This window comes from Saimiri boliviensis, chromosome 12 (genome assembly GCF_048565385.1).
Source record: "Saimiri boliviensis isolate mSaiBol1 chromosome 12, mSaiBol1.pri, whole genome shotgun sequence".
In the NCBI taxonomy this organism is placed as follows: Eukaryota; Metazoa; Chordata; class Mammalia; order Primates; family Cebidae; genus Saimiri; species Saimiri boliviensis.
This window is the reverse complement of record NC_133460.1, coordinates 79,134,571-79,153,232: the sequence shown is the minus strand read 5'-3', so window position 1 is coordinate 79,153,232 and position 18,662 is coordinate 79,134,571. Positions and strand designations below refer to the sequence as shown.

The 18,662-nt window shown below is 39.0% G+C and overlaps 1 protein-coding gene across 2 annotated transcripts in view; it reads left to right on the top strand.

The window, feature by feature from the left end:
• Nucleotides 1–15,592, top strand: part of NOC3L (NOC3 like DNA replication regulator) — a 36,928-nt gene extending 21,336 nt beyond the window's left edge. For both annotated transcript variants that reach the window (XM_010333267.3, XM_003922377.3), the window contains 8 exons: nt 932–1,004; nt 2,041–2,104; nt 2,224–2,295; nt 2,652–2,833; nt 3,818–3,946; nt 4,652–4,749; nt 14,099–14,183; nt 14,513–15,592. In XM_010333267.3, the coding sequence (XP_010331569.1) occupies nt 932–1,004; nt 2,041–2,104; nt 2,224–2,295; nt 2,652–2,833; nt 3,818–3,946; nt 4,652–4,749; nt 14,099–14,183; nt 14,513–14,641 (832 nt within the window). In that variant the 3' untranslated portion in view covers nt 14,642–15,592. The remainder of the gene's footprint in view (nt 1–931; nt 1,005–2,040; nt 2,105–2,223; nt 2,296–2,651; nt 2,834–3,817; nt 3,947–4,651; nt 4,750–14,098; nt 14,184–14,512) is intronic.
• Nucleotides 15,593–18,662: the final 3,070 nt, after the last annotated feature.

The window sequence follows — 18,662 nt, the reverse complement described above, 5'->3', positions numbered from 1 at the left end:
GCACATACATATCACTTAATTAAAAAAAATTTATAATTCTCCATTTTATAGATACATGGTACTTTATTTGGTCAGTCTCCTATTGGCGCTGGAAATACTTGTGTGTGTGTGTGTGTGTGTGTGTTTTATATATGTGTGTATATCTTCATGCATGTGTGTGCATGTATTGCCAGATCAAAGGGTATGCTCATTTTAAATTTTGTTGAATAATTACCAAATTGCTTCTCCAGAAAGTTGTACCATCATGGAATATATCACTCATAAGGTCTTTTATTGTTCTTAAGATTTACGTAAGTCAAAGACTTCTTGCTAATATTGAAGACATGTCCTGACTTTAACCTACTTCAGGGTCTAATGTAGTGTATGGAGTAACTCTCGAATTTAGCAGCTCATATGATTCTTCTTTTTTAACCTCATTAAGTGGTCTTAATTATTTCTACAAATAGAGGCGCGGTTCAGCACTAGGATCATGCAAGTAATTATGAGCAGAGCCTGAACTAGATACTAGGTCCAGTATTCTTTCCATTTTATCTTTATAGCTGTCATGAGGTCCATGTTCTTGTAAATAGCATCCTCATCTCTCTTCCCACCACCTGTTTTCTTAGAAGCTGATCTCACTCAATACCTAGTAAATTTTCTTCAGGAAGTTGTTTGCTTCTAGTAATTTCTTTCTCAGGGCAGAAGGATTTTTGAAATATTTTTAGTCTGTTCAGTGCCTTGTATATTCCTATTAAGTTTAGTGTTCAGTGGTGCATGAATTATTGAAGAGGCCAATATGAATTAATGAAAAGTATTAATATTGCCATCTCTTTCATAGCTAACATTTTGAAATAAAGAATATTAAAAATGCAGTTTAAATGTCAAAGTTAATTTATACTAACTTTATTTCTGCTTTTAGTTTATTGATTAACTAAGTTTTGTTTGATTCCAGGTTTGCTCACCTTATAAATGTGGAGTTTTTTGATGATTTATTAGTAGTTCTTCATACACTCATTGAGTCTGGTGTAAGTATTAATACATTACTTTTTAAAAGATATAAATAGTAATTGCTATTTAAACATTTTTTTGTCAGATTTATTGAGATATGTTTTGTATACAGTAAAACTCACCCCTTTTAGATACGCAGTTTATGAATTTTGACAAAGGCCTATGATTATGTGATTACCACCACAATCAAGATGTAGAACATTTTCAATCATTAGAGAGTTTTAAGCGGAGGGTTACCTGACCTGTTTTATTTTTTTTTAATTGATACATAATAGATGTATACGGTTTCAGGGTATATGTGATAATTTAATGTATTCAGATAATGTAGTTTGTAAAGATTTTACTTGGGGTATGAATCACCTTAAATATGTGTCTTTATGTGACAACCATTCACATTCTTCCCTTCTAGCTATTTAAAAATATATAATAGATTATTGTAAACTATAGTCACCCTATTGAACTGTCTCATACTAGGTTATCTTCAAGATAACCTTTACAGCAGGCGTCCCCAAACTATGGCCCGCAGGCCCCATGCGGCCCCCTGAGGCCATTTATCCGGCCCCTCGCCGCACTTCAGGAAGGGGCACCTCTTTCATTGGTGGTCAGTGAGAGGAGCACAGTATGTGGCGGCTCTCCAACGGTCTGAGGGTACAGTGAACTGGCCCCCTGTGTAAAAAGTTTGGGGACGCCTGCTTTATAGGTCTTTTTTTTTCTTTTTTGAGATAGGGTCTCACTCAGTTGCCCGGGTTGGAGTGTAGTGGTACGATCATAGCTCACTGCAGCCACTACCTCCCAGGGCTCAGGTGAGCCTCCCTCTTCAGTCTCTTGAGTAGCTGGGACTACAGGTGTGTGGTTCTATTTTTCTAAAGATGGGTTTTGCCATGTTCCCCAACCTTGTCTTGAACTCCTGGGCTCAAACGGTCTGACTTCCTCAGCCTCCTAAATTGCTGAGATTACAGGGGTGAGTCATTGCTCCTGGCCTTAAAGTTCTTTTTTAAACATATAAATGGTAATTACCATTCTTAATATTTCATCCCCTCTCCGTTTTTTAAGGACCTAAGCTATCAAGAAAGTCTTCACTGTGTCCAGACTGCTTTTCATATTCTTTCTGGACAAGGTAAGATATTTTCTTAATCAAATTTTTATTTGGAAATGTGTGTGTGTGTGTGTGTGTGTGTTATAGCATACCTTTGGATGCTCTAACATACCTAATTGGTGTTCGTTGTCATTTCAAAGGTGATGTTCTGAATATTGATCCAATGAAATTCTACACTCATCTTTACAAAACACTGTTCAAGTTACATGCAGGTATGTGTATGTTTAAGTAATGTTTCTTTTATACATATTTATGTTTTAAGAATATGTTATGATCAGTCATTGTAGACAAATGAGAAATAGGAACAGGTACATAAATGCTGACCTGCCAGTGCCATGCGTCTATATTTAATCTTATGTAAGACTTGGAGAAAGCGCTTTTGGAATTGACTGGGGATGCAGTAAGTATAACCTGCTGCCTCTCCTTAGCAGTACAGCACTACCTCATTGATTAGGGAAATGGTTTGGGGCAGGAACCATAGTTTATCTTGGGTTTATCTGAAGGTCAGTCTGGTTGCATAAGGAAAAAGTAATGAGAATGGCTCTGAAGGGTATGTCTGCTGTTTTAGGTGCTACCAATGAAGGTGTTGAGATTGTACTCCAGTGCCTTGATGTCATGCTAACTAAGCGCAGAAAGCAAGTTTCTCAGCAGCGAGCCCTTGCCTTTATCAAACGCCTTTGTACCCTTGCTCTTCATGTTCTTCCAAATTCAAGTATTGGCATTTTAGCAACTACCAGAATATTAATGCATGTAAGTAGTGATACAAATGAACAGAGCCAAGTTGTTATAATGCAATGAATTTTTTTTTGATGCATGTCTTCTTTTTCCTCCATTTACATTATCATTTCAATTACAGAAGTAATTCACACTTGTAACAAAATCAGGTGACAAAAGAAGTACATAAAATTGTAAAAGCATTTTATACCTATTGACACTTCTCAGAGTGTCATTAGATGAGTCTCCATTTACCATTTTGTGAGTATTTTTCCAGCAGCCTTTTAAAGTTCATATGTAAACACATACACTACACGTAGAAACAACACAACATTTTTTTTTAATGGAAAAGGGATTATGCTATATATTCTACCACTTTTTTAACCTTAGCATTTAATCATGGTAAACACATTATTATGTCAGCACAAATATCACTACTCTATTTCATTAATGATTAAGGTTTATTTAGTTCTTTGCTTAACAAACACATAGTTCTGACTGTATGCCTTCCACTTTTATAAATGCTTTATAAAAATTTAATTTTCATAACTCTTGAGATAGCCAGTTTTACATGTGGGAAAACTGAGGTCCAGAGAGGTTAAGTGTCTTGCCTTGAGTAGCACTGCTAGTCAGTGGTAGAAGTGACACAAATGTAGGCAGTGTGGTTTTTCTGCTTCTGTTTCTCTTTTGCCATTACAAATGATGCTATAGAGAATACCTTTATATAAAATTTATCTGATATAATTATTTCTATAAGATTCCTAAAAGTGGGATTTCAAGGTGAAAAGAATATTGTTTTCTTTTGCCTGATAAATTCTCAAAGCAAGCCAAGATAAAATATATTTTTTGCAGCTCTTATGATATAAACTTAAATTGTTTTATTGAAACTAGGTGTAAAGACTTTATGCTAAAGCTCTTATACAATCATAAATTTAAATGCAAATACAACAACAAACCAGTAACACCTGTTACATTAACAGGGTTAATTTAACCACTTCTTTTTATGTGACATTTTTGCAGACTTTCCCCAAAACAGATCTACTGCTTGACAGTGAATCTCAGGGAAGTGGAGTTTTCCTCCCTGAACTGGATGAGCCTGAGTACTGCAATGCTCAGAACACTGCTCTGTGGGAACTGTATGCACTGCGGGTAAGAGTGGCCCTGGGTTTTTTCTTTTTGGGGATGTGTGTGAACAATTTTTTTCCAGTTTTTCTTCAAATAGTTGTTATTACCAGAATACTTAATTATATTTTGTTCGTGGGCTGCCTTTTTTAGAGTTCCTGTTTTAGTACACGACATTTTATTTTGTTCTTACTGTTCTTTAAGCTGTTGAGGTACATTTTCTAAAGAAGGAGAAAACCGTGTCAGTTCTGTAGGGTGCAGCTGTGGAAGATTTATTGAAATCTTTCCCTAACACTCTTCAGAGGATTTGTTATCAGGTGCATTTCTGTTGAGTCCTATCCAAGGAGATTTTAGTAAGCTCTGTTTCAAGATAGATTCATGTATACAGTGATCCTACAGTATGGACAGCATTAGAGTGAGACTTGTAGAAAATATGTCAGGTAACCTGTTGTAAATCAACTTCCACTCTGAAAGAGGAATTGCTTTTTGATTTTTCTTTTTATATTGTAAAAGCAAGACTAAACTACATCACTGGTAACTTGATTTGTTTTAATCCTGTGAGCAAAGATGATCATCTCTCTGTAGGTAATGTACTTCTAATCAATTACATACACTGTACATAGGTGACTAAAACAATTGGTATAATTTTATTTAAGAAAATAATTGCTGTGGATAGTGTTTTTTGTAAAGGACTGACCTGTGCAAAATGTGATTGTCCCATTTCCCATTCAGAGGCATTATCATCCCATAGTGCAGAAATTGGCAGCTCACCTGATCGCTGGAGCACCTTCCGAAGGCTCTGAAGCACTCAAACCAGAGTTGAGTCGAAGGTAATATTTAGCATTGCCTTATTCTAAAACTACAGAATTCAGCTGATAGCCACTTATTATAAGAAGTCTGTTTTATAAAGTAATATATTACAAAATGTGAAGTGCCACTTGGGTATCTGGATTGGTCTTGCTTCATATTTCTTAATTGTTCTCAAAGAAAACATGCTGACTATGATTTTGTTAATCACTTAAAACATTTCTTTTTTTCTTCTATCATTCAACTTGAAAAACATTTAAACATTTTTTTAATCATGAAAAGTTTCACACCTACAGAATATTACAATGGCATAGTGCACGGCCTTATGCCCCCCATCAGTCAGGTTCAACAGTGAATAAGATGTGGCTTCATGTGAAGATAAAACACAAGTCAACCAAATTAAGCTTCTTGTTTTCTCCCCTCACTGTATGTCCCCCCACCCCCGTTAGGGCAGATGAGGAGAAATTGGTCCTGTTAGGGCAAGACGGGGAGAAAAAAAAAGGAGAGGGAAGAAAAAAGATGCTTTGGAAGAATCCCATCCAGAATGGCAGCTGTTTCTTTTTTTTGCCCTTGCAAAATATTTCCTGACCTATAAGCAGCTTGGATGGGTACTTCCAGCTTCTACCTCACACCCTTCTAGATGGGGAAAAGTTCCTTCTAAAAGAAACTTCTTTCCCTGAACTGCTTACTTTGAAAATTTTCATAAATACAGAAAGGTGAAAAATAGTAATGACCTTATTTTACATACAGATAGGAAATACTTCAGTTATAGAGAGAAAGAGAAAATGGCATAAAAGATACCCTCAGTCCATTTATGCTGCCATAAAAAATGCCTTAGCCTGAGTTATTTATAAAGAGCAGAAAGTCGTTTTCTCACAATTCTGGAGGCTGGGAAGTTGAAGGTCAAGGTGCTGGTAGGTTTGGTTGACTGATGAGGGTGCCTCTCTACTTCTGAGATGGCATCTTGTTGCTGCATCTTCTGAAGGGGAGGAACTCCATGACCTCACGTGGCAGACCGGACAGAAGGGGAGCAGGGCCACAGCCTCACTGCATGAAGCCTCTTTTATAAAGACTTTAACCCATTTATGCCAGAGGTTGCAAATTTATGTGTGTGTGTGAAAATCAGACCTTGGCAATGACCTTGAGGAGTAGGATATAAATAACTTCTACCAGTGTAGAGTTCTGATAATGGAACACTAGGCATACATGGGTTAATCCCATTCATGGCTTAATCACCTTTTAGAGCTTTCACTGCTTAATACATTGACTATTAAGTTTCCATATCTGAATTTTGGAGGGAACACATTCAAACTATAGCACTGTGCAATGTACTCATTACCATATTTTGCTGTAGGGTTTTTTCTTTTGCAGGCCTATTGGTTTCTGTAGTTTAGAGATGACATATTGGTGACCTGTGATCACCAATCTGAAATATTGAAATAATTCACCTAAAATTCATATTTCCTGCTTTTCTTGAAATACTGGGAGGTTTGGTTACATTGGCTTGTATTTTACTTGGCAATAGTCAGTTGCTGCCTCCTCTACATAAGGCATGAACTCTGCAGTTTTCCATCAACCCTTTCTTTCTAAGTAGGATAGAGGTAACTTTTGGCATTATTAAATAATAAAATGGCCGTTTACTTTTTCTTCCCTCACACTTCTCACTTGTCCCCAATCTTCACCCCACCAGCCTTGTTTTTTTTTTTAATTGCATTTTAGGTTTTTGGGTATATGTGAAGAGCATGCAAGATTGTTGCATAGGTACACACATGGGAGTGTGATTTGCTGCCTTCCTCCTCATCACCTATATCTGGCATTTCTCCCCATGGTGTTTCTCCCCAACTCCCCACCCCCCTGCTGTCCCTCCCCTATTTCCCCTGACACACCCCAGGAGCTCCCCTCCCTGTATCCGTGTGTTCTCATTGTTCAATACCCGCCTATGAGTGAGAACATGTGGTGTTTAATTTTATGTTCTTGTGTTAGTTTGCCGAGAATGATGGTTTCCAGGTTCATCCACGTCCCTACAAAGGACACGAATTCATTGTTTTTTATGGCTGCATAGTATTCCATGGTGTATATATGCCACATTTTCCCTGTCCAGTCTATCATTGATGGGCATTTGGGTTGGTTCCAAGTCTTTGCTATTGTAAACAGTGCTGCAATGAACATTCGTGTGCATGTGTCCTTACAGTAGAACGATTTATAATCCTTTGGATATATACCCAGTAATGGGATTGCTGGATCAAATGGAATTTCTATTTCTAGGTCCTTGAGGAATCGCCACACTGTCTTCCACAGCAGTTGAACTAATTTACACTCCCACCAATAGTGTTCCTATTTCCCCACATCCTCTTCAGCATCTGTTGTCTCCAGATTTTTTAATGATCGCCCTTCTAACTGGTGTGAGATTGTATCTTAATGTGGTTTTGATTTGCATTTCTCTAATGACCAGTGATGATGAGTATTTTTTCATCTGTTTTTTTGGCCTCATATATGTCTTCTTTTGTAAAGTGTTCATATCCTTTGCCCACTTTTGAATGGGCTTGTTTTTTTCTTGTAAATCTGTTTTAGTTCTTTGTAGATTCTGGATATTAGCCTTTTGTCAGATGGGTAGATTGCAAAAGTTTTTTCCCATTCTCTTGGTTCCCGATTCACTCTAATGACTGTTTCTTTTGCTGTGCAGAAGCTGTGGAGTTTGATTAGGTCCCATTTGTCTATTTTGGCTTTTGTTGCCAATGCTTTTGGTGTTTTGGTCATGAAGTCCTTGCCTACACCTATGTCCTGAATGGTTTTACCTAGATTTTCTTCTATGGTTTTTATGGTGTTAGGTCTGATGTTTAAGTCTTGAATCCATCTGGAGTTAATTTTAGTGTAAGGTGTCAGGAAGCAATCCAATTTCTGCTTTCTGCACATGGCTAGCCAGTTTCCCAACACCATTTATTAAACAGGAAATCTTATCCCCATTGCTTGTTTTTGTCAGGTTTGTCAAAGATCAGATGATTATAGATGTGTGGCATTGCCTCTGAGGCCTCTGTTCTGTTCCATTGGTCTATATCTCTGTTTTGGTACCAGTACCATGCTGTTTTGATTACTGTTGCCTTGTAGTATAGTTTGCAGTCCGGTAGTGTGATGCCTCCTGCTTTGTTCTTTTTGCTTAGAATTGACTTGGCTATGCGGGCTGTCTTGGTTTCATAGGAAGTTTAAGGTGATTTTTCCCAGTTCTGTGAAGAAAGTCATTTGTAGCTTGATGTGGACAGCATTGAATCTGTAAGTTACTTTGGGCAGGTGGCCATTTTTGCAATATTGATTTTTCCTAACCATGAGCATGGAATGTTTCTCCATCTGTTTGTGTCCTATCTTATTTCCTTGAGCAGTGGTTTGTAGTTCTCCTTGAAGAGGTCCTTTATGTTCTTTGTTAGTTGAATTCCTAGGTATTTTATTCTCTTTGTAGCAATTGTGAATAGCAGTTCGTTCTTGATTTGGCTGTCTTTAAGTCTGTTACTGGTGTATAGAAATGCTTGTGATTTTTGCACATTGATTTTGTATCCTGAGACTTTGCTGAAGTTGCTTATCAGCTTAAGGAGATTTTGGGCTGAGTCAATGGGGTCTTCTAAATATACAATCATGTCATCTGCAAGTAGAGACAATTTGACTTCTTCCTTTGCTAATTGAATACCCTTTATTTCTTTTTCTTGCCTGATTGCTCTGGCTAGAACTTCCAATACTATATTGAATAGGAGTGGTGAGAGAGGGCATCCTTGTCTAGTGCCAGATTTCAAAGGGAATTCTTCCAGTTTTTGCCCATTCAGTATGATATTGGCTATGGGTTTCTCATAAATAGCTTTTATTGTTTTGAGATACGTTCCATCAATACCTAGTTTATTGAGAGTTTTTTAGCATAAAGAGCTGTTGAATTTTGTTGGAGGCCTTTTCTGCATCTATTGAGATAGTTATGTGGTTTTTGTCTTCGGTTCTGTTTATGTGGTGAATTACATTTATAGTCTTGCATATGTTGAACCAGCCTTGCATCCCTGGGATGAAACCTACTTGATCATGGTGGATAGGCTTTTCGATGTCCTGTTGCAATCGGTTTGCCAGTATTTTATTGAAGATTTTTACGACTATGTTTATCATGGATATTGGCCTGAAGTTTTCTTTTCTTGTTGAGTCTCTGCCAGGTTTTGGTATCAGGATGATGTTGGTCTCAAAATGATTTGGGAAGGATTCCCTCTTTTTGGATTGTTTGGAATAGTTTAAGAAGGAATGGTACCAGCTCCTCTTTGTATGTCTGGTAGAATTCGGCTGTGAACCCATCTGGACCTGGGCTGTTTTTGGGTGGTAGGCTATTAATTGCTGCCTCAACTTCAGCCCTTGTTATTGGTCTATTCAGGGTTTTGACTTCTTCCTGGTTTAGGCTTTGGAGGATGCAAGTGCCCAGGAATTTATCTGTTTCTTCCAGGTTTTCTAGTTTTTGTACACAGAGTTTGTAATAACTTCTGATGATGGTTTGTATTTCTGTGGAATCTATGGTGATATTCCCTTTATCATTTTTTATTGCATCTACTCGATTATTCTCTTTTCTTTTTTATTAATCTGACTAGTGGTCTATTTTGTTGATCTTTTTGAAAAGCCAGCACCTAGATTTATTGATTTTTTTTTTTTTTTTTTTGAAGAGTTTTTTCTCTATCTCCTTCAGTTCTGCTCTGATCTTAGTTATTTCTTCTGCTAGGTTTTGAGTTTTTTGATCTTGCTCTTCTAGCTCTTTCAATTTTGACGATAGGGTGTTTATTTTAGAACTTTCCTTGCTTCTCATGTGGGCATTTATTGCTGTATATTTTCCTCTAGACACTGCTTTAAATGTATCGCAGAGATTCTGGTATGTTTTGTCTTCGTTCTCGTTGGTTTCGAAGAACATCTTTATTTCTGCCTTCATTTCATTGTTTATCCAGTCAACATTCAAGAGCCAGTTGTTCAGTTTCCACGAAGCTGTGCAGTTCTGAGTTAGTTTCTGAATTCTGAGTTCTAACTCGATTGCACTGTGGTCTGAGAGACTGTTTGTTATGATTTTCATTCTTTTGCATTTGCTGCAGAGTGATTTACTTCCAATTATGTGGTCAATTTTAGAGTAGGTGAGATGTGGTGCTGAGAAGAATATATATTCTGTGGATTTGGGGTGGAGAGTTCTATAAATGTCTATTAGGTTTGCTTGGTCCAAGTCTGAGTTCAAGTCCTGGATATCCTTGTTAATTTTCTGTCTTGTTGATCTATCTAATGTTGACAATGGGGTGTTAAAGTGTTCCACTATTACTGTGTGGTAGTCTAAGTCTCTTTGTAAGTCATCAAGAACTTGCTTTATGTATCTGGGTGCTCCTGTATTGGGTGCGTATATATTTAGGATCGTTAGCTCTTCTTGTTGCATTGATCCTTTTACTATTACGTAATGGCCTTCTTTGTCAGCTTAAAGTCTATTTTTTTTTTTGAGACTGAGTTTCGCTCTTGTTACCCAGGCTGGAGTGCAATGGCGCGATCTCGGCTCACCGCAACCTCCGCCTCCTGGGTTCAGGCAATTCTCCTGCCTCAGCCTCCTGAGTAGCTGGGATTACAGGCACGTGCCACCATGCCCAGCTAATTTTTTGTATTTTTAGTAGAGACGAGGTTTCACCATGTTGACCAGGATGGTCTTGATCTCTCGACCTCGTGATCCACCCGCCTCGGCCTCCCAAAGTGCTGGGATTACAGGCGTGAGCCACCGTGTCCGGCTAAAGTCTATTTTATCAGAGACTAGGATTGCAACTTCTGCTTTTTTTTTCGCTCTCCATTTGCTTGATAAATCTTCCTCCATCCGTTTATTTTGAGCCTTTGTGTATCTTTGCACGTGAGATGGGTTTCCTGGATACAGCACAGCAATGGGTTTTGGCTTTTTATCCAATTTGCCAGTCTTTGTCTTTTGATGGGGGCATTTAGTCCATTTACATTTAGGATTAATATTGTTATGTGTGAATTTGATCCTGCCATTTTTATGCTACTGGCTGTTTTGTCCTTAATTGATGTAGTTTCTTCATTGTGTTGATGCTCTTTACCATTTGGCATGTTTTTGGAGTGGCTGGTACTGGTTGTTCCTTTCTATGTTTAGTGCTTCTTTCAGGATCTCTTGTAAAGCAGGTCTGGTGATGATAAAATCTCTGAGCAATTCCTTGTTTGTAAAGGATTTTATTTCTCCTTTGCTTATGAAGCTTAGTTTGGTTAGATATGAAATTCTGGGTTGAAAGTTCTTTTCTTTAAGGATGTTGAATACTGGCCCCCACTCTCTTCTTGCTTGTAGGGTTTCTCCTGAGAGATCCGCTGTGAGTCTGATGGGCTTCTCTTTGTGGGTTACCCGACCTTTCTCTCTGGCTGCCCTTAGCATTTTCTCCTTCATTTCAACCCTGGTGAATCTGATGATTATGTGCCTTGGGGTTGCTCTTCTTAAGGAATATCTTTGTGGTGTTCTATGTATTTCCAAGACTTGAATATCGGCCTGCCTTGCTAGGTTGGGGAAGTTTTCCTGGATAATATCCTGAAGAGTATTTTCCAGCTTGGATTCATTCTCTCTATTACATTCAGGTACACCTATCCAATATAGATTAGGTCTATTCCCATAATCCCATATTTCTTGGAGACTTTGGTCATTTATTTTTACCCTTTTTTCTCTAATCTTACCTTCTCGTTTTATTTCCTTGAGTCGATCTTCGATCTCTGATATCCTTTCTTCTGCTTGGTCAATTTGGCTGTTGAAACTTGTCTATGCCTCTCAAATTTCTCATGTTGTGTTTTTCAGCTCCATCAATTCACTTATATTCCTCTCTAAGCTGTTTATTCTCGTTAGCATTTCGTCAAACTTTTTTTCAAGGTTCTTAGTTTCTTTGCATTGGTTTAGAACATGTTCTTTTAGTTCAGAGAAGTTTCTTATTACCCACCTTCTGAAGCCTGTTTCTGTCAATTCATCAGACTCATTCTCCATCCAGCCTGTTCCCTTGCTGGTGAGGAGTTGTGATCCCTTGGAGGAGGAGAGGCATTTTGGTTTTGGGTGTTTTCATCCTTTTTGCACTGGTTTCTTCCCATCTACCTGTTCTCTACAGAACAGTAAGGGTTGCTGCCAGTTTCTTCTGCTATTTTTGTCCCAGAAAGATACCCACTAGACGTCAGTCTGAGCTCTCCTTTATGAGGTGACTCTGTGGATATACAAGGGTCAGGGAGCTGCTTGAGGAGATAGTCTGTCCTTGATAGGAACTCAAGTGCTGAGCTGTGAGCCCCTTTGTTTCATTCAGAGGTGCTGGGCAGGTACGTTTACGTCTGCTGCAGCAGAACTCATAAACACCTTTTTTTTTTTCCAGGTGCTCTGTCCTGGGGAATTAGGGCTTTATTCATAAGTTTCTGTTGTCCTGCTGCGTTTTTCCAGGGCTGCCCTGCCCATTGAGGATGCACCCTAGTCACAGTCTGCCTGCAGAGGCTTTGCTGAGGTGATGTGGGCTCCGCCCAGCTGCCATGTGAACTTCCCTGCAGTCCTGTTTAGAGGGGTATAGTTTGAACTGCCTTGGCAATGGCGGACTCTCTCTTGGTATGCGGACTCTCTTGGCGACTCTGCTTTGGTAATGGCGGACTACCTTGGTAGTGGTGGACTGCCTTGGTAATGGGGGATGCCCCTCCCCCACAGAGCTGGACAGTCCCAGGTTCAGCTGTGCTTGCTGTGAAACTCTCAATCCAGAGTGTTTCAGATTGCTGTTTTTTGTGGAGGTGGAACCAGCCGAGCTTGATCATCTGGTTCCCTGCCTCAGGCCCCCCCGTTTTTTTCAGTTGAATGGGCGACTCTGTCTCCCAGGCATCCCAGTCACCAGTTGAAACGGAGCCCGGATTTATGTGATTTCTTGTGTGTAGACCCGCTGTGCCGGCTGCAACAGCTGCTGGAGATTCGTGACGCTTTTTCGCCCGGGAATTTCCTGGCCTGGCTCCCTGTTTCAGTCCCCTTTTTTTTCAGTTGAGTGGGCGACTCTATCTCCCAGGTGTTCCAGTTGCCTGTTGAAAAGACGCCTGGATCTGTGTGATTTCCCGAGTGACAACCCCCTGCACCAGCTGAAACAGCTGTGCTAGAAATTCATGGCACTTTTTTGCCTGGGACTCTCCTGGCCTGGCTCCCTGTTTCAGTCCTCTTTTTATCAGCTGAATGGGTGACTCTGTCTCCCAGGTGTTCCAGTTGCCTATTAAAAAGGCGCTGGGATCTGTGGGATTTCCCATGTGGCAATGCACTATGCCGGCTGAAACAGCCGCGCAGAGATTCGTGGCGCTTTTTCACCCGGGAATCTCCTGGCCTGGCTCCCTGTTTCAGTCCTCTTTTTATCAGTTGAATGGGCGACTCTGTCTCCCAGGAGCTCCTATCGCCAGCTAAAACAGCCCGTGGACCCGTGTATTTTGCCTGAAGACCCGCTGCGCCAGCCCAAACAGCCACGCTGGCGACCCATGGGGCTCCTCCACCTGGGAATCTCCTGGTCTGTGGGCGATAAAAATCTGTCTGGAAATGTGGCATCCACTTACCCCCTGAGCTTTATCTCGGAGCTGCAATCCTGAGCTGCTCCTAATCACCCATCTTGTATCCTCACCCAGCCTTGTTTTTTTAAAGGGAGAAAAAAAGGAGAAAACAGTTCTTTGTCACTCTTCTTAATGATCATTTTATGGCATGTTTTGCTAAGGAAAGATGTTTTCTTTTGTGGAGAAGGATGAGGAATGGGTTTATCCGAAAGGGTTAAGAAAGGAGACTCATAGTGGGCTTCTGGAGAATGGGTATTGGGATGTGAGCCTAACTGGCACTCTTGTAGGCCTTCGTCTATTTGTTTTGGAAAGCGTGAACTAATTCCAGATCATTAAGGATTCATTTACATGCCATGGGTATAGACATGTGTTCTGTCCTGAATGGCCTCTCCTTGTTTTTCATCCAGGCCAATAGCTGAAGGGTTGAGTTGTGTGTTAAGTCTGAGAAGAATGAGTCCATGCTTCAGTCTTCTGGCTTCCATGACTAAAATATGCTTAGTTGCATATCAGTGGGTTGGGATAAGATCACACTGAACTGAAGGTTTACAGCTTTGCTTTCTCTCTGGAATCTATATCTGTATTACTAAATGTATACCAGATCTCTCTGGGGTGGATTTAGCTGGTTAGTGTTGACATTACATGGGAATTTAGGATTTGTTAAGTGACTGGATTGATTGGTTAGTTCCTAAAGCAGGACGATCTTATACCTTAATATATGGGTTTAGAATGAATCATTCTCTGGGTATAATCTAATTATTTTTGAGTTACACAGATGTGGTGGTATCTTTATATTCATTGTTTATGATTTAGATCTGCTGCTGAACTTTTTGAGGCATATAGCATGGCAGAAATGACATTCAATCCTCCTGTTGAAACTTCAAACCCCAAAATAAAGGTATGGGATATTTTTTATTTTTTTTAAAAGAAGAAATAGAAACTAATTTATCTCAATAACTCTAGTTTGCTTAATTATTTTATAGGTAGATTTTTTTTTTTTTTAAATGTTTAGGAGTTCTTGGTAGGTTGGATGTCTGAGGTGGAAATTCTATAGAGAGGGTCATGAAACTGTTCATTCAATATAGGATATGTCCAAGACCTTACCAAGCATCTGTCATTATATTGCATGTGTTGGTGTCAGCTGTTGACATTTTCAGCTTTGTTTACAGGTTGGCTTTAGCTTATAGCATGAGTAATTTCTAACTCATACTTTAAATATTTTCCCAGGGTAAAGTTTTACAAGGGGATTCATTTTTGAATGAAGATTTAAATCAGTTACTCAAAAGATACTCCAATGAACTTACTACTGAGTCACCTCTGGATTTCACGAAATATTTGAAAACATCACCATTCTAGTAGAGGAATGAAGTCAGTGGACTTTCTTGTATATTTGTGTGTGTGCAGATGTACATAAAGATGAGTTGTTAACTTAGGACCTTTTCTTTGTGTACAAGGAAAGCTTCCTAAGAATGATGAGGAAGAGGAGGAATAATTACCCTTTGCATGGCACAGGGTTCTGCTCCTATTCTGAATATGTCATTTCATCAGTGAGATCGAAAGCCTTTTTTTTTCCTCCCCAGTATTTGGAAACTACTTTCTTACTAATGCTGTCTTTAAAAACTTCATGTACATTATAGTTTAAAAAAAAAAAAATCTTTGAACTGGATCTTACTGAAGTGCAGTTGCTATATTAAAATTAGGGCACAGAGCACAGAAAAATCAAGACCGTGAGAACACTTTTAATCATTTAGCTACTTTTTGTAACTAAATACTCTAAATATTCTTATTGCAATACTGTGGATGGAAATGAGAAGGATTCTAAATTTGAGTTAATACATTTTTATGAAGATTTTTGAGGAAAGAACAAAATAGCTGGTACTCAGGTTCATCGGCTCTTGCTCAATGATCCACTTCAAGAAGTAACCAAATTTGGCATTTAAAAAAAGGTATTAATGTTCGTTATAGCTACTTTCAAGGAAAGTTTGAATATGACTCTAATCTCTGAAGTTCTTCACATTTTCTGACATTCCTTGGAGGGTGACTGGGGAAGAATTGCTTCAGGGTAGAAGAACCAGGCCCAAGACTTTACCATTCTGTTCCATGGACAAAGGATACTCAGTGAGGAACTTTTTCCCCTCTTGGAACAGGTAAAATGCTTTTTCTTATTAACATAATCATAAACCAGTATTTTATGTAACTGCTATTCCTGTATTCTACGAGTGGCCTAAGAAATGCCTGTTTTAGTGACTAGGTTATAAATATTTTCTGTTGTGAATAGTTGAATAAAATAGCTGTTTTTTCTGCTTCCCATTCTTGTGATAATTTTTTTTTTTTAAAAAGCACAGCAGTCCAACTAAAGAGATCTCTTACTGTTTCAAAGTCATAGAAGCCAGTTATTTTACTCTGAAGCTTAAAGCTCTTTTTTTCCTCATGAAGTAAATGAAAGTAGCAAATTCCTTTACCATTCCAACAGAGTGAGAGGAGAGGATATGAGCTTAATAACAGTGTATGTCAGTCTTTTAGTATATTATATATGATTTTTAAAAGTGGTTTTCAGGTCACATTATTTTAAGGCTTGATTATGTAATGAGAAAGGTATGATTGAGCATATGAATATTTGCTTTTAGTCCACCTTTTAGATATAAAACAAAGTCCAGAAATGTGATAAATATTTGTGTGGATAACCAAAGGGTCTGTCCCCATCAGAGCACAAGTGACCAATATATGTCACAAATCATTTATTTTCCAAACGTATACAAACACATTTACACTTTGGCAGATGAAACTAGAGTTCTGGTGAAAACTCAGCTTAAAATAGAAACTCATCAGCTATTTCACGGCTGTATTATGCTCTTAACTTTCTTGTTATACATATAGAGAATCACAGTGGGACCATAAAATTATACATCTATAGTTGAGTATTTTATGTGAATTTGAGGAAATATATTTGTGCATTAACTTATATAACCTTATATGGATGAATTTCTTTTTTAGAATTAAATGTGGTAGTTATTAGTAATCACACACACACACACACACACACACACACACACACACACACCCTGAGACTGTATGAAGCTACAGCCTTAATTTTTTTAACTAAACAAATAATGAGCACCTACTGTGGTTAGCACTATGTTGGCACTTAAGAGTGGGTTGGGAAATAATGGGCATAAGACATAGCCTCAGTCTTCCATGCTGAGTCAAATCACCCACATAAGACTTTTGTAAAGTGTGACATTACCCAATTCAGTGTTCAAATTACTTGTGTCAAAAGTTTAGAGACCTAAGTGCAATAGGGAAGGTTTCAGAGACTGCTTGGTGGCAGGCTTGTTCATAGTATGTTTCGAAACTAAGAGATGTATTAGAATAGCTTGGTAATCATAGAGACTCAGTATGTGTTTCAAAGAAACTCATTTCAGGTAATTGCTATGTCAGAATCCTTAGCCATCAGCCAAAGATTGCTTTTAGGAAGCTGATACATAGGGGTGGCAGAGAGCACAAATTATTAACAATGGATCATGGGGAAGGTTGACCCAAGTCTAGACTTTATGTGAGAGGCAATCTCCCTTTTCTGACTTTTTTAGGGTCCCAGGTAGACCTTTTCTGGCCTCACTGCTGATATATAAGCAACTGGAAAGGGGTCAGAGACTTTCACCGTGAGAGCACTTTCCCTGTAGGCTGTCAACAGATGGTTGAAGACACACCAGCCAGGAAGATCCTACTCTTCTTTATTGGTATGGGAGCATAGTTACGGAGCTTTGTGTTTTAAGAGTTCATTCAGTTTTACTGGGCCCGTAAGCAAGCCTTGATTACTTTTCAGAATTAAGCAAGGCCTGTGGGTCTCTGTGCAGAGGACAGAAATCTATAAAGACAGTGGAAGAGGAGAGAAGAGAGGAGGGGAACATGCAGTTAACAAAAGGTGAATTGGTACATATCATAGGGGTCCAGCTTTCATTAATGAGCTTCCAATGTCTCTAGAGCCCTTGAGGTGGGAGGCCTTTATGAGAGCAAGTTTGATTAAAAACAAGTCACTTGTAACTCAACTTTTGTTGAGTATAGACTTCATATTTACACCCAACTGGAGAATTTGTAAATAACTTGCTAAGGATGACATGAAAAGGAGCTTTACCTCTCAAAGGACACTTTCTTCCCAGATAGTATCATTACTTCCTACAGATTTGGCATCACTGAACAGAGTGGCAGAATTCATGCTCCTTTCTCTTCATTTTTCATGATGCTTTTAAAAATATTGTAATAAACCTAACTTGCATATTTAATTCTTTTTTTTTTTTTTTGAGACGGAGTTTCGCTCTTGTTACCCAGGCTGGAGTGCAATGGCGCGATCTCGGCTCACCGCAACCTCCGCCTCCTGGGTTCAGGCAATTCTCCTGCCTCAGCCTCCTGAGTAGCTGGGATTACAGGCACGTGCCACCATGCCCAGCTAATTTTTTGTATTTTTAGTAGAGACGGGGTTTCACCATGTTGACCAGGATGGTCTCGATCTCTCGAACTCGTGATCCACCCGCCTCGGCCTCCCAAAGTGCTGGGATTACAGGCGTGAGCCACCGCGCCCGGCCGCATATTTAATTCTTTACCACGTCAACTTTAACAATAAGAGTTTGCTACCCAGATTTCTTAGCCTAAAAAGTGTGAAATGCTAATGGGTATGGTCATAGTGGATAATTTAGGATAATTTCTTTCACTTGGCCTACTAATATAGCTGTGTAATTCAGATAAAGCTTTAAATAAAAATTTAATATTTTCGGCCAACATGAGGTTGTACTGGCCATTTACGTATAATAGTAGACTAGACTTTTTTTTTTTTTTGAGATGGAGTCTCGCTCTGTCACCCACGCTGGAGTGCAGTAGCGTGATCTCTACTCACTGCAACCTCTGCCTCCCGGATTCAGGCAGTTCTGCCTCAGCTTCCCAAGTAGCTGGGATTACAGGTGCCCACCACCACACCTGGCTAATTTTTGTATTTTTAGTAGAGACGGGCTTCGCCATGTTGGCTAGGCTGGTCTCGAACTCCTGACTTCAGGTGATCCACCCACCTCAGCTTCAAAAGTGCTGGGATTACAGGCATGAGCCACTACACCTGGCTGACTTCTCTACATTTTAAAACAATATGTTCTTCCTACAGTCCCAAATACAATGAAGTATGTACTTTCACCTTAAAATGTGATAAACAACTAAGTTGGAATGAAATGTAGGCAGGAGGCTGGATTTTCTCACTTGTTGAACAACTTAGTCTCACCTTCAGTCTCAGATTTACGTTGTAAAATATACAACTGTGTTAAAAGTCATAAAGGAGGAGTGGGACAGCGCTTAGAAAGCATCAGAACCAAATTATAAAACTAAAGAGACCAGTTTT